Source organism: Gouania willdenowi, chromosome 4, assembly GCF_900634775.1.
Source record: "Gouania willdenowi chromosome 4, fGouWil2.1, whole genome shotgun sequence".
Classification (NCBI taxonomy): domain Eukaryota; kingdom Metazoa; phylum Chordata; class Actinopteri; order Blenniiformes; family Gobiesocidae; genus Gouania; species Gouania willdenowi.
The window spans coordinates 10439188-10453472 of NC_041047.1; the positions used below are offsets into that span (position 1 = coordinate 10439188).

Genomic DNA, 14285 nt, shown 5'->3' on the forward strand with positions numbered 1-14285 from the left:
GATATTAGCTTGGATTAGTGGAATGTTCTGGGGAAACACTCTCTCGCACACTAAGCACGCACATTTTACTGGTAAAACAGTAAAGATCAAGCCCACAAATCTATAGAAAGAGTAACACAGTGTCATATAATGTAGAACAGAGGTGAAAGTAATGGATTACAAATAATCACAGTACTGTTATTAAGTTGCCTTTATGTGTACTTGTATTTTTTTATTATATTTAAATAAGTAATTTTAAGTACATTTTAAAAGAAGTAAACAATTTGTTACATTTCTACAGCCAACCATTACTGAGTAAATTCTGATTATTTTTTGTTGTAAAATGATTAACGGACATTGTGAAACTACAAAAATGAAATGACCAGACAATCAAATGCATCACGTCATAGCCGACCAACCGGATTAAAGTAATCCACGATGCCAAAAAAGCATTAAATGCCGGTTATTTTCTCAAGTTTTAGAATTTATAAATGTAGCTAGAGGCTGACAATTTTTTATTTTTTTTATTTTGAATTGAATTGATTGGTGGTATTCTTAATTTATTTTTAAAAAGAATTGTGCATTTTGACACACCTATTATTTTATACAGACGTTTTAGTGGAAAATTGTGCAAGATTTGGTCTCTTCCTTTTTATGTTTATACAGGAGATGTTTACTGTATGCAAGGGAACCATGGCAGGATTTGTTACCAATAATAAACTGGGGTGAAAGTAACTACTGGGTAGTAACTTTTACTTTGAGTACTATTAAATTGAGCTATCTATATTTTACTTGTACTTGGGTATTTCATGCAGGACTTACTTGAACTTGAGTACAATTTAAATCAACTAACAATACTTCTACTTGAGTAGGATACAGGGCTGGACAGGGACCAAAAAATGTCCCTGGCATTTTTGGCCATAGTGGCCCACCCCCATACAATATGCAAAAGTAGTGTGTTTCCGTCTAATGAATATGCATAGTAGGGAGGAGGAAATGCAAATAAAGTAATGTTGTTTTAAAGTTGTTGTTAAAAAAACAAAAACAAAACCTTTTTAATTGTTTATGTAGTTTTCTACATTATTAAACGTTTGTGCAGCAGACAGAGAAGTCCATCTGCCTCAAATTTAACTTCCTCAAATGTCAGTGCTTGTGCGCACGGACGTCTCCACATTAAACAAGCAAAACGTTCAATTAAATAGGGGCGGTCTGCACCAGTTCTGCTCGTGCACTAATGATTGCTGCAATCTTGGTGAATTCCGCTCAGCAGGTCACTGAAGGATTTCAGTTGGATTTGTTTTTAGAATAAATCAATAGAAAAAGTAAAACTATTTCAAACTATTTGAAGTTATTCCAGGTTTAAGATAAAGAAAACTTGACAGTTCCCATGACGCCAAATCCTGTGGCTGAGGCCTTTTCTATGATTGTGAGCCATTCAATGGTGAGGAAATGATCAGAATAACCTGACTTCAGAGACTCTTTAAAAACATGTGAAGGGAAATTAAATGGATGGCTACGTCACCGGACTTTATGACGCACAGTAGATTTTTTTTTTTCCACAATCCACACAAGACTCAGATTCTTCAATAATAGCAGTTTTCTGACTAATTAGGATGTCTGACAGAGATAGAGAAAGAGAGTGTAAGTCATGTGTTTGGTTAAATGCTTCACTAAAGCAATCAGGAAGCACTGTGCCTGACCCAGAATGATTTGCAGGGATGACACGGCATTCCGTTCCCATGATCCAGCTGCGTTTGAGCGTCTGAAGAGAGACATGACGCAGTGATGGACTGAGAGGTCCAGGGAATGAATGGATGACTAATACTCACACTGTTTATTTGTGAATGTTAGATCTTCCTCAGGCACAAAACAAATCCAATAATGTTGATACAAATGTCATAAACAACTGCGATGATCAGAAGTGGAAGTTTGTAAAGTCTGCTCGAGTATGAGCAGAAAATCAAATACAAAATAATAATAAATAATATGATTAAATACCTAAAAACAAAGTACATCTGTATACAACTACTATGATTGATAAGCAAATAATTGATAATAATTTAATGAAAAAATATGTAAATAAATACATAAGTTCATGATTTTATGCGTTTATAAACAAGAGCACGTTTAAAATCTATATATCTGATCTATAATTAATATAGCTGAACTTTTTAATCCAATCTTTTGAAGCTGGTTGAAAAATAATTCAAATGTGTGCATTTATTAAGCCTACTAAGCCCATATTTCCCATAAAGTGCAACATGTAGCATTCTCTTGCTTACACTACCGTTTACTTTAAACATCCTTTCTACCTTTTTATTAGTCTTTATCATTTAATTTGCACAAAAGTAACAACAAACAAGTATGTGTATACTTTTTGCTTCTAAAAACTGCTATGCAATTAAATCAAGATTCAAAATATCATTCTGTGTCACTCTTATTACATTTATTGAAAGATGCGATTATTCCAATAAATGAAGGTGTACGTTGTGACACAAGCAGGGATGTTTTTCTACTTTACTTTTTACAGGAAGTGGCTCTCAGCTGTGAAACAATGGTCCAGTGTGACACTGAAGTCAATGTAACATCCTTCCTTCTGATTCATCTTACTGGAGATGTAATAGAGGGAATTATGGAAGTGTGAACCGTGTTCTTAGATCAACAAGGATCAGTTGTAACTATTCATAGTCTGCTGGTTTGGCAGTTATAATGTAAAAAATAAGTCTTTTTTTTTTTCATTTTTAGGAAAGAAAAATACAAATACCTTCTTGTTACTCATTCAATTATGAGAGCTTCATTATAGATTTAGCGTTGTTAGGCTAACTTAGTCACAACGTTGACCCCAGTGCCAAAACAGAAAATGTATGAAATTCTAATAATAATAATAATAATAATAAAAAAAAAAAAGAGAGAAAAACGACATCTGGAACATATTTCAACTTTTTTCATTGGAGCATCTCGACGGTTCATTTCCATGTTTAAAGCAGTGATTCTGACATTCATTAATACAATGACTTATTTCCAGAAGTAAAAGTAACAGAATACAAGTACTCACGTTACTGTAAATGAGTTGCTTTTATGGGTACCTGTACTTTTTTAAGTATATTTCAAAATCAGTCATTTTACTTGTACTTAAGTACGTTTTTAAAGAAGTAAAGTAATTTGTTAAATTTCTACACCCAACCGTTACTGAGTAAATTATTATTATTTTTGTCTCAAAATGATTAACGGACATTTTGAAAGTACAAAAAATTATCATAGCCAACCAATCAGATTAAACGTAATGCACGGCGCCAAAACAGCATTGAATGCCGGTTATTTTCTCAGTTTTTATAAATGTAGCTATACTTAAAGACTGAGAATTTATTTTATTTTGAATTGAATTCATTGGTGTTATTTTATTTTAAAAATAATTGTACATTTTGACAAACCTTTTGATTCATACAGATGCCTTTGTGGGAAATAAATTCAGTTCCAATTGTGCAAGATTTCATCTCTTCCTTTGTATGTATGACTTACTTGTACTAACAGTACTTCTACTTGAGTATGATACATCAGCACTCTTTACACCACTGCTTATTTCTAAACTGTGTTCACATAATCTAACCTTCCCTTTGCACTGATGTGGTTTGTGCACAGACAGCAGCGGAAACTAGTAGTAAAATAAACAGTCCCATTGTCACCTTTCAGTCATATTTGACCTTGAGCACCACCGTGCACAAAGGCCTGCAGCAGAGTAACACTTCTGGCCAGTATGATTCAGACTCTTTTTTTTTCACACCACTTCCTGACCAAGTCATTTTGTTTTGGTGCTAAACGGCTCTCAGTCACCTGTTTGTCTGCTTCTGTTTCTGGGGCGTTGGTTCTGCTTTTTTCTTTTAATGCAGAATGAGCAGCCAGCAATAAAGTACCGGTATGTAAAGGATAGAAACAAGGGCAAAACCAACCTAAAGACTTTCAAAGATGAGCGGTGACAGCTCAACTCAATTAATAACTTATTAAAACGAAGCTTTTTCAATTTATTGGTTTTAATTCATCAGTTTTTTGTCATTACCTTTTCCCTTCCCAATCAAAACAATTAGATTTGTGATTGTTGCTCTTTGTATGTATTCTAATTCTATTGGTCAAAGATGCCAATGAGATTATAGTAGCGTGACCATATTTTGATTTCCAAAAAAGACGACACTTGGGCCGACCTCGGCACAAGTACTCAAGTTTTCTTAAATCTACCTTTTAATGGAAAAATACAATATAATAAATAGACAAGTAATTTCTCTTTTTTATAACAAAGAATTCCACAAGTCAATCCCCTTTATTATGCATTATAATAATCTGTCCTTGAAAAATATCTTATAAACCTTCTTAAAATCTCTCTATCAGTGAAACAATGAGAGACAGCTCCTCCTAGACATTAAAACTCAAGGCATCCAGAACAGTAAATAATCATTAAATATTCACTTCAATAAATAACCTTTTAAATTAAATCCACTGCTATTTGGTCTCTTATTCTCTCTCTCTCTCTTTTGGACTTTGCTCCTCCTTATCTTTTCCTCGTGTGTAACGACAAAGCGGCATCTTTAATGATTCTGTCACGTGTGCGTAAAATGATCATATAAGGAGCAACTCTTTAGCTTTCAGAAACTGGTGGAATTTCTCAGATTGAACAAATATTAGCGGAGTTATGGGCTTTTAAATGAATGTTGCGTTCAAGGTCCCTGGGAAACCTGGACAATTTAATCAATTTGTAAAATATCCCCGAACAAGACATGAAAAGAAGACATATCTGTGTAAAACCAGACGTATGGTCACCGTAGATTATTATAGTATTTCACATGTAAAATTAAATAAAATAAAACAAAAAGATACATAAATAAATGAAGGAATAATATTAATCATTGTCACGACATAACTGAGTCAAAAATTCACAAAGGTTGTTAACAATTTAGTTTTGTAAACATTTTAGTTCTGTACTGCTATTTAAAGGGCCCATGTTATGCTAAATGGACTTTTCTGTGCTTTAAACATCATAAAGTGCTATTAGGGCTTCAAACACATGCCCAAAGTGTTTTTTTCATTGATTCTCTCAATCATTAGTTAGAGGGTAATTTGCTCCTTTCTTACTGCAGGGTGAGCCCAAACACCTCGCTACAATTTGATGATGAATTTGACGTGGCACTGAGCTGGAGAAGCCGCGCCTCCGGGAAGCTCTCTGCCATGATTGACATGTAAACAGACACGCCCACGAAGGTGAGCATGTCAGCGTCCTTCGCGCAGTGCAATGTATGTATTTTCTACAGTCTATGTATGTCCCAGTGAAAGCCCCGCCTCATGCTCTGTCTCGTGTTTATAAAGCAGCATGAGCTCGGCTACGGAGTGGGTGGGAGGAGGGTGGGCTGTCCTCTGGTCCTACGTCACCGTGTGGGGAGGAGGAAGTCAGTGTCCCATCTATAGACACGCACACTCATGCATAAGTAGGCCGCAAATCAGCCTGTTTGTGTAGAGTTGATAAGAAAGTGACTTTTCAGAGGCGAAAACTCTGGAAAACAGGAGAGTTTGGGAAAATAAACTTCAAATACTATGTTTTTATGGTTCTTAGAACAAATGGAGATGAGTGAAAAATAGCATGACATGGGACCTTTAAGTATACTATATATATGTTGTATAATTATGTATGTATAATTCTGTTTTATTGTTTTTATTATGCAGTTTCCTTTCTTGCAACATGTTGTTCCCTATTTCTATCTGTACTGTGTACTGTGTAAATTACATACATACTGTGTATGTATGTAATTTATAGAAATTTCCCCTTTGTGGGACAAATAAAGGATATCTTATTTTATCTTATATAAATAGATAAATGTGAACTCCTTGGTGGAGATAAAAAAAAAAATTATAATAATACAAATGCGAAGATGGTGAAATATAATATAATAGCTTGTTTTCTTTTGGTAAATAACTTTAAACCTGCTCTGTCTGTGTTAGTGTTACTTTAGGAAGTAACACTAACACAGGAAGGCACAGAAAGTCTCAGACTGGGAAGAAACAGCATTCTTAAACTTTAAATTAATCTCTTCCTTCCTGTGTATGTTATGGTGGTGGTGGTGGTGATGAGGGGAAAACCAGTGACCATCACTGTTAAGCTGTGCAAACACAAGTAAATTGTTATGGTAACACCTCCTGTTTGTCTCAACTTCAGTGAAGGAGACCATATCTGAAGCTGAATTGGGGATGTGTTCTGTTAATGATCAAAGCGACATCAGTGTTTATGGATTCTCGGATCAGATTTAATAAACCTTCACTCTTCGACACTCAGCAGATCAATGAAATATGCCACTGACTCCGCCCAACAAAGTAATCTGTGAGATTTCTTTAGATATGCAGAAATAAAAGCTAAAAATATCTTGATTACTTTTACTACTTGTTCCAACAAGCACAGACTGAAACACATGTTTCCAAGGCAGTCACCACCCTGAAAACTGTGCCGACCTAAGGCGAAAGGTATTTGTGACTGTATAATGTATATACAGCTTATTTAATTATCCTACAATAACTTTTGGATCATAGAATAGAATAGAATGTTTTATAAACAAGGTACAACAAAATGAAGAGACAACTCTTGTGGTGCAAGATACAGAGAAAATGAAACGACAGATAAGTGTATTTACAAGGGGAGCCACAATGACGATAAATAAACAAATAAATGAACAGTGAGAACAACGAGGATAAATATATTGCACAGTTCCATGTTTGTTCTACGGTCTTACAAATACAGAGTAGTGACAAGTTGTAACAGCTGATTTTTAACTGCATTTTCATCATTATTATTATAATTATCAAATAGATTTATATTTCACAAAATCAAAGTATAGAATACAGGTAAAGATTGTGATTTTTTTTTGAAAAAGAATAATTAAAAATAACGTTAAAATTAATTTCTAATCAGTATTTTTTTCAATTACTAGACATTTCAGGAGAGCCCAGTTCAATTCCAGACGACCCCACATGGGGTCCCAAACCCAAGGTTGAAAAAAAATGCATTATAAGTTAGTTCCATCCAATCCTGTGTACCACCAGTTGGAATTTAAATATAACTACATTTAAACTTTAAATATAACAACATTCTCACTTCTTTGGCATTAGCTAGCATTATCTAGCAATAACCTAGCAATAGCAATAACCTAGCAATAGCAATAACCTAGCAATAGCATTAACCTAGCATCATCAATAACATTCGCATAGCAATAGCATTAACCTAGCATCATCATTAACATTAGCATAGCAATAGCATTATCCTAGCATTAATATTAGCCTAACAATAGCATTAACCTAGCATTAGAATTAACCTAGTATTAGCTTATTAATAGCAATAGCCCAGAATTAGCATTAAACTAGCATTAGCTTAGCAATAGCAAGAACCTAGCAGTAGCATTCACCTAGCACTAGCTTTAACCTAACATTAGTCTAGGAATAGCATTAGCCCAGAATTAGCATTAACCTAGCATTACCATTAAATACACTATTTATATTGTAGTTTCTAATGTTGTCAGTGTTTTTAAGTTTTATTCACATACCCCTATAACAATTTGCGTATCCCTGGGGTACCCGTACCCCACTTTGGGAACCTAGGCCATAGATAGATTTGCATTTAACCACACTGATGTGGTTTTGTTTGGACAGTAAAATGAGGCAGAAGATCAGTGACTATACAAAAAAGCCTCCATTTCTCTCTGAAGGTATTGATTGTAACTAAAACTGGTCAGCGATATTAAAGTTGTTGTTTTGTTTTTTTTAATTCTTTTCTTTATTATCCCATAAATCCAGGCCACTGACCACATATTTAGCTCAGCTCATCTCTCTAAGTGAATCCACGTCCTATTTGGGCTCATTCATGCACAGCTAATGGCACGGGACAGCTGCTGCACATGTGGACAGAATTATGTTCCAGTGCTAACACACTCTTTCACAGCGTGGACATACAGCAGCAGCAGTGGTGTGAGTAAGCGGTCACATGGTTCCCTGCTACCTGTCTAATGACTCAGAAGTACAACATCTGTGTACTTCTGCTTTCTTCACAACACTCCAGTTTCAGAATACTTTCCAACAGAAAGAGAGACAGATCTCCATCTTAGGCAGGAGACAAAAAAAAACAGAGACATTAGTAAATATTTCCTGCGTTTTCAGCAGAAGTGTAAAAAGTACTGCTATATCCTAATCATGTAGAAGTAGTGTTACTTGATTGAAATTAAAAGTCATACATAAAATAGTCAAGTACAAGAAAAAAGTAGCTCAATTAAACAGTACACAGAGTAAAAGTTAGTAGTTTTTTTTCACCCGCCACATTTATTTTTGGTAATAAATATTGCCACGTTCCCTTGCGTACAGTAAACATCTCATGTATGAACTCACAGTAAAAAGGAAGAGACCAAATCTTCCACAATTGGAACTTTTTAAAGGTTTTATATAAGTATAGCTAAATTTATGAACTGTAAAACTGAGAAAATAACCAGCATTCAATGCTGTTTTGGCCGTGGTACATTATGTTTAATCTAGTTGGTCGACTATGATGTGATGCATTTGATTGTTGTCTGGTCATTTCATTTTTTGATAATTTTAAACCAAATAATAATAATAATTTACTCATTAATGGTTGGGTGTAGAAATGTAAATAATTTATTTTAAGTACAAGTAAAAATACTGATTTAGAAATATATTCCAAAAAGCACAAATACCCGTCAAAGCAGCTCAATTACAGTAAGGTGAGTACTTGTAATCCAGTACTTTCACCTCTGGACACTTCAGACACTTTAAAAAACAAGTGAGTATTAGAGATAAATTATTAAATTAGATTAAATTTAATTTAATTTTAATTGTAGTATCTCATCTTTACATTTTTTCTTTACCCCAAGAAACACATGGTCAAATTTTGTGAATTTTTTTTCCCACCTGTTTTCTTTTCTTTCTTCTTTCTTTTTTTTTAGATTTTTAACTCATTTTAATACCTGCATGTCTGTAAGTTAGCTATATAAATCTACTTATAGTACCTGTTACAGTACCTATAAAAGCAGCTCAATTAAAGTAACGCAATACTGTTAATCCATTACTTTCACCTCTGCTTTTTTAGCCTATAGAAATTTCAGATGCTTGAATATTCTCTGAAGTCTATACTGGTCCTGATAAATTGATTTTAGCTTTAAAAGTTCACTTCTTTTTAGAGTATGTATGTTTGTTGTTGTTGTTTCTGGCTCTGACCAAGGGGAATTGCCACTGCGAGGTGCTCAGGTACGATTCCGTCCTTTTTAACACTGTCTAATTCACTGGATTTCAAAATGGGGCCATTCACAGAGGGTGGGGTTAGAGAGTTTGTCCCGGAGGAGGAGAACGCCCCCATTTCCTACTCCACCTTTTCATTAGAGGTCATTTACTGCACTTACTTCCACAACTTTAAATAGAGAGAACCTAAGCTGACAATTTCACATGATGAAAATATGACAACGTGTGGTTCAAAAAGCAGAGTGTATAATTTAAACCATCCAAAGTGGGTTTGGGTTACAACACAGAGTCCAAAATTACCCACGTTAGATTCACTCTCCAAAGAATTGAATGAGTGTGTGTTGTCTGGGAGTGGATTCAGTCTGAGGCGTGTATGTGCTGACAGTATTTCCAGCATCCATAACCAGGACAAGCCACAGGAAAAGATATGAGGACGGATACTTTATGGCACGTGTCAAACTCGAAGCCGGGGGCCAAATCCGGCCCTTTGGAGCATCCAATTTGGCTCCCAGGATGCATAATTATTAATCATTGACTAAATGACTAAATAATCATCCAGTTGTAGATATATCTCAGTCCATGCAAATACACAAATGCAATGACAATCCACAATATTTGCGCGGGCATCACATGACTGCAGTTATTTTTTTAAATTTGTTTTCTGATCTCAAACTGTTGAAAAAATTCTTAATTTTGCCAAATCGCCCCTGGTTTCTCAAAATATTCCACAAAATGTTGCTAAATTTAATAAGAAATAATCAAAAAATTTAGAAAATTCAAGTGAAGCTCCTGCAGGGACTGATATCTGTCACTTATTGCTTGAATATTGTAGTAGCCTTACATCATTTAGTGTGAACTAGGGCACTGTAATGTTGAAATTATGTATTTGATACACCTATAATCTGCGTTATGGTATTATAATCATTATTATTATTATTATTATTATTATTATTATTATTAATATGATTTCTTTTGGAAAAAAGTATCTGTTGTATTCTTATTTTAGGAGACATGATCTGTTAAAATGAACACTTTGACTTCCAGTGCCACCATAATAGATCAAATAAAACTCCACATGGATCATACTACACTAGACATTGTAAACTTGTGGCCCTCAATGTAATTTTGTGCATGTCCCCACAAATTGAATGCATAATATAAATCCAAAAACACACAAAATGACAAAAAACACCAAAAGCAACTCCAAAAACACACAAAACTGCAAAAGATATCACTCAAAAACAGGAAGAATATACAAAAATCAATGCCAAATAAACCCCAAAACAATCACAAAGACACACCATTTGTTCTTTTCTGTATTCTATATCATTATTTCTCTAAATGCTGACAGACATGCCTTAATGTGGCCCCTGATCAGACAATCACATTTTTGTGATAAATGTTTCCCATCCCTGGTTTAGACAGAACACCAACACAACACTGACCTTATGTCATCGGCTGTACTACAGTATGTGGGGGCTACGCCAACTAATCTTTGAAATATGTGCTCGGGGTCACTTATGACGCTCTTGTATCAGCATAACAAAATACCTAAATAAAAAAAGCCCTAAACATGTTGTATTCCAACACAAGAAACTTCTAAATCCGCAGGTAAATATGAAATATAATTATGATTTCAGTCATTGTACCGTAATAACCTGAAAAGAACCCATCCCATTAAAGTGGATCCATTTGTAAAGTGTTGAATCAGCTTAATCAGCATACACGGCAATGTTTGTTTTCTAACAAAGTCAATATTCACAATAAAGACAATTCACAAATGGACAGATTTGCCTTAACTCACTTATTTACTCTCCTAACCTGAACCTCTGGAGTCCTTCAAAGTAGGGGTGTGCATTGCCATGAATCTGACGATATGATTCACATGTCACGATACAGTATATCCCAATACTAAACAATACGATATACATTGCGATATCAATAATTAGTACAAAATGGTGTGAAATACAATTTATTTCTTTTTTTTAAACTTGCGAGACCAAGAAAATGGTAACTAACTGTAATTCAGGTTCCAATATGGTACATTTATCAAACTGTCAAATTCCATTTTTCAAAAAAGTTTAACTTTTGCTTTTACAACAGATTCTGATTCTGTTAAGTTCATAAATTATTTTTAAAAAGTGACCAGGCGTTTACATGCTTATGTTTTTTTCCTTCAAAAACATGATTTAAAAAATCAATTTGGACATTTTTTTAGGGATGTCCCGATACAACCTTTTCATTTCCGATATGATACCGATATTGCAGCCTTGCGTATCGGCCGATACCAATATTGATCCAATATCAGCTTGAATCATGCATACTTTTATTTTTCTTCTCTCTCTTTTCTTCAATAAAAAAATAATAAATACTTATTTAGAAAAGACTTGATCTAGTGATGTTACTCAAACAGAGAACACTAGTCAGCAACAGTAGGTATGAGAAAAACTGACCTATTTATTATTAAGCAATTGAATACATAAATGTTAACCTAATATAATATTTACAGTATTCTACAATTGAATAAAATAAAACTGAAAAAATAAAACAATTTTTTTTTTCCCAGACTAATATCGGATCGATATCAATATCGGATCGGGACACCCCTAATTTTTTGGATCGATACAATACTCGTGCGATGAAATATCACAATATAAATCGCTGAAATGATTTTTTTCTTACAGCCTTACTTCAAAGACTCACAGCTACAGATTAAGTTAATATTAGAGCTGACAGGAAGGGTTTGCTACTTGTATGACAAATATGAAGTATACACAAGCTTTCAGTTTCTGTGTGTGTGTGTGTCCAAACCTGTGTGTGTGGACATGGTTGGCAGCGTGGAGCCTCCTGATCACCTCTTCACTGAAATCAAAGTGAACCCTTCCTCTGGCACAGGGTGAACGCCGGTACATTGCCCTGACCCTCGCACACGCACACACATGCACGCACTACTGAAAAAATAAATAAAACACATTAACACCACAACACACTCTAAATGTCACACATGCTGCATGTTACACACACAACAAACAGAAAGGCAACGCACATAAATGCATCATCATTACCACCTGCACACACAGACACACGCACACACACACCTATCACACACTTTAGGTCAACAAAGCTCTGCCATATGGATTCAAGTGGCTCCACAGAAATGTTCACACACACACACACACACACACACACACACACACACACACACACACACACACACACACACACACACACACACACACACACACACACACACACACACACACACACACACACACACACACACACACACACACACACACACACACACACAAGTTACTCAGATGACATTCCCTGAAGAACAAATAAATAAAACCAGCAAAACAGGTACACTCACACACACACCCCGTCTACACACTTTGGTGTCATATCACTCACAACAATATTAGCAGAAGTCTGGACATCACGTCATTCACCCTCATTCACACTCTGACAAGCTCTGCTGGATCCTGAGCCTTTCTGCTGGAGCCTGCCCATCGTCACTGACTGTACTTCCTCCTCAATGTGTGTGTGTGTGTGTGTGTGTGTGTGTGTGTGTGTAGCAGTGTAAAAGAGGATCATCTAAGCTCTGACATGGATTCACAGGACTGGAGTCAGGAGTAATGCTGACTATTCAACAACTTTTACCACAATGTAACAGAATTAGGTCACTGAGGAGGAGATAAGATCAAATATGATCTAAAACTGGAGCAGGAATCATTTCCCAAAGTGAATATAAATGTATGATATTTCAACAACGCAGGACAATGCATATTAAACGACGTAGCATTACATAAACATGCCAGATTTAGCAACTTCCGCTAATTCCCATCCGTTCAAACATACAAATAATAACATACTGTAGAAGAACTTTAACTTTAACTGAAGTCAATCAATCAAAATGTATTTATATTACACCTTTCTTACAAATTCAATTGTAAATCAAAGTGCTTCACAGAAATGTGCTAATGTGATTAACTAAAGTTAAAAATTAAAAAAAAAAAAAAAAAGATTTAGAGACTAATGCACACAGAAGTAATTTTAAAAAAGAATTAAAAAGAGTCATAAATAAAAACAAAGTAGGGAACATGTTTTTAAATATAAAACATTAGAATTAGCATTTAAAATTAAAACAATTAGGTGAATGCCTCACGTTGTTATTTCCTGTATTAGATTAAAAGGTGTCTAATGGAGGAAGCACTATTATTTTAGATTATATCTAATGTGTATTTTTTTTTTTAAATCATCTTTTGGGTGTTTTTATTGGGTTTTTTTTTTGTCTTTTCTATTGTCAACAACATGGTCGACCTTAACTGTCACTGTGTGTGTTTTTCGAGGGACAGGTGGCATCATTGCAGGGGGGTCCACAGTTCCTGCTGACACTCATATCATCATTTCCTAAAAGCTGTGATGACAGACTTCAAAGGGGAGCAGATTTTATAAACAGTGTGTGAAAGTCAAAATAAAAAATAAAAAAAGAGTCCAACAAATGTGATGCCACAGTAGGAAATTAAATCAATAACTGAATATTAAGTGTCGGGGAGATTTTGCAGCAAAACTTTGGAAATATCAAATATAATACACAGTTTGATTGATTGATTTAATTCTATTTTGAACATGAACACAACAGCAGCAATTTTTTCTGCTTCGAGAAGATAAACTTTATGTATTTATGTTTAAATTGCTTTAAATTGTTTAATTGTACTGTTTCAAAACCTGGTACCGCTTACTGACACACAATAGCTTTCTTTGTTGTGCGTGCATGTAGTGACCAAAAGTTCATTTTGTCTCTTAAGTTATAGTAAGTCTGAGCTTTTTCAATAAATAGTTTCTGAATATTGTAAGTGGAATTATAAAACCCTTCCTGCTTGATGACGTGGGATGTTCTTTAAAAGCTGTCGTCATGACAGGGTAAAAAAAAAAAGAAAGCCTGGAATCCATTTGGAGAGAGAATGATCAAGCTGAGGCTTACACAAACATGTCAGGGGGAGGAGCTTCATCACAGGGCCAAGACCCGACCC

At 34.7% G+C, this 14285-nt stretch overlaps 1 protein-coding gene across 3 annotated transcripts in view; it reads right to left on the reverse strand.

The window, feature by feature from the left end:
• Positions 1-14285, reverse strand: part of pde4ba (phosphodiesterase 4B, cAMP-specific a) — a 160948-nt gene that overhangs the window by 74328 nt on the left and 72335 nt on the right. Inside the window, exons 1-2 of one of the 3 annotated variants that reach the window (XM_028445601.1) lie at positions 12664-12784; positions 12061-12200 (exon numbers count right to left, since the gene is read on the reverse strand). The exons of the other annotated variants lie outside the window; for them this stretch is intronic. Coding sequence (XP_028301402.1) covers positions 12061-12161 — 101 coding nt within the window. The 5' untranslated portion in view covers positions 12162-12200; positions 12664-12784. Of the gene's footprint in view, positions 1-12060; positions 12201-12663; positions 12785-14285 lie in introns of those variants that run through there. 3 annotated transcript variants of the gene reach the window in all.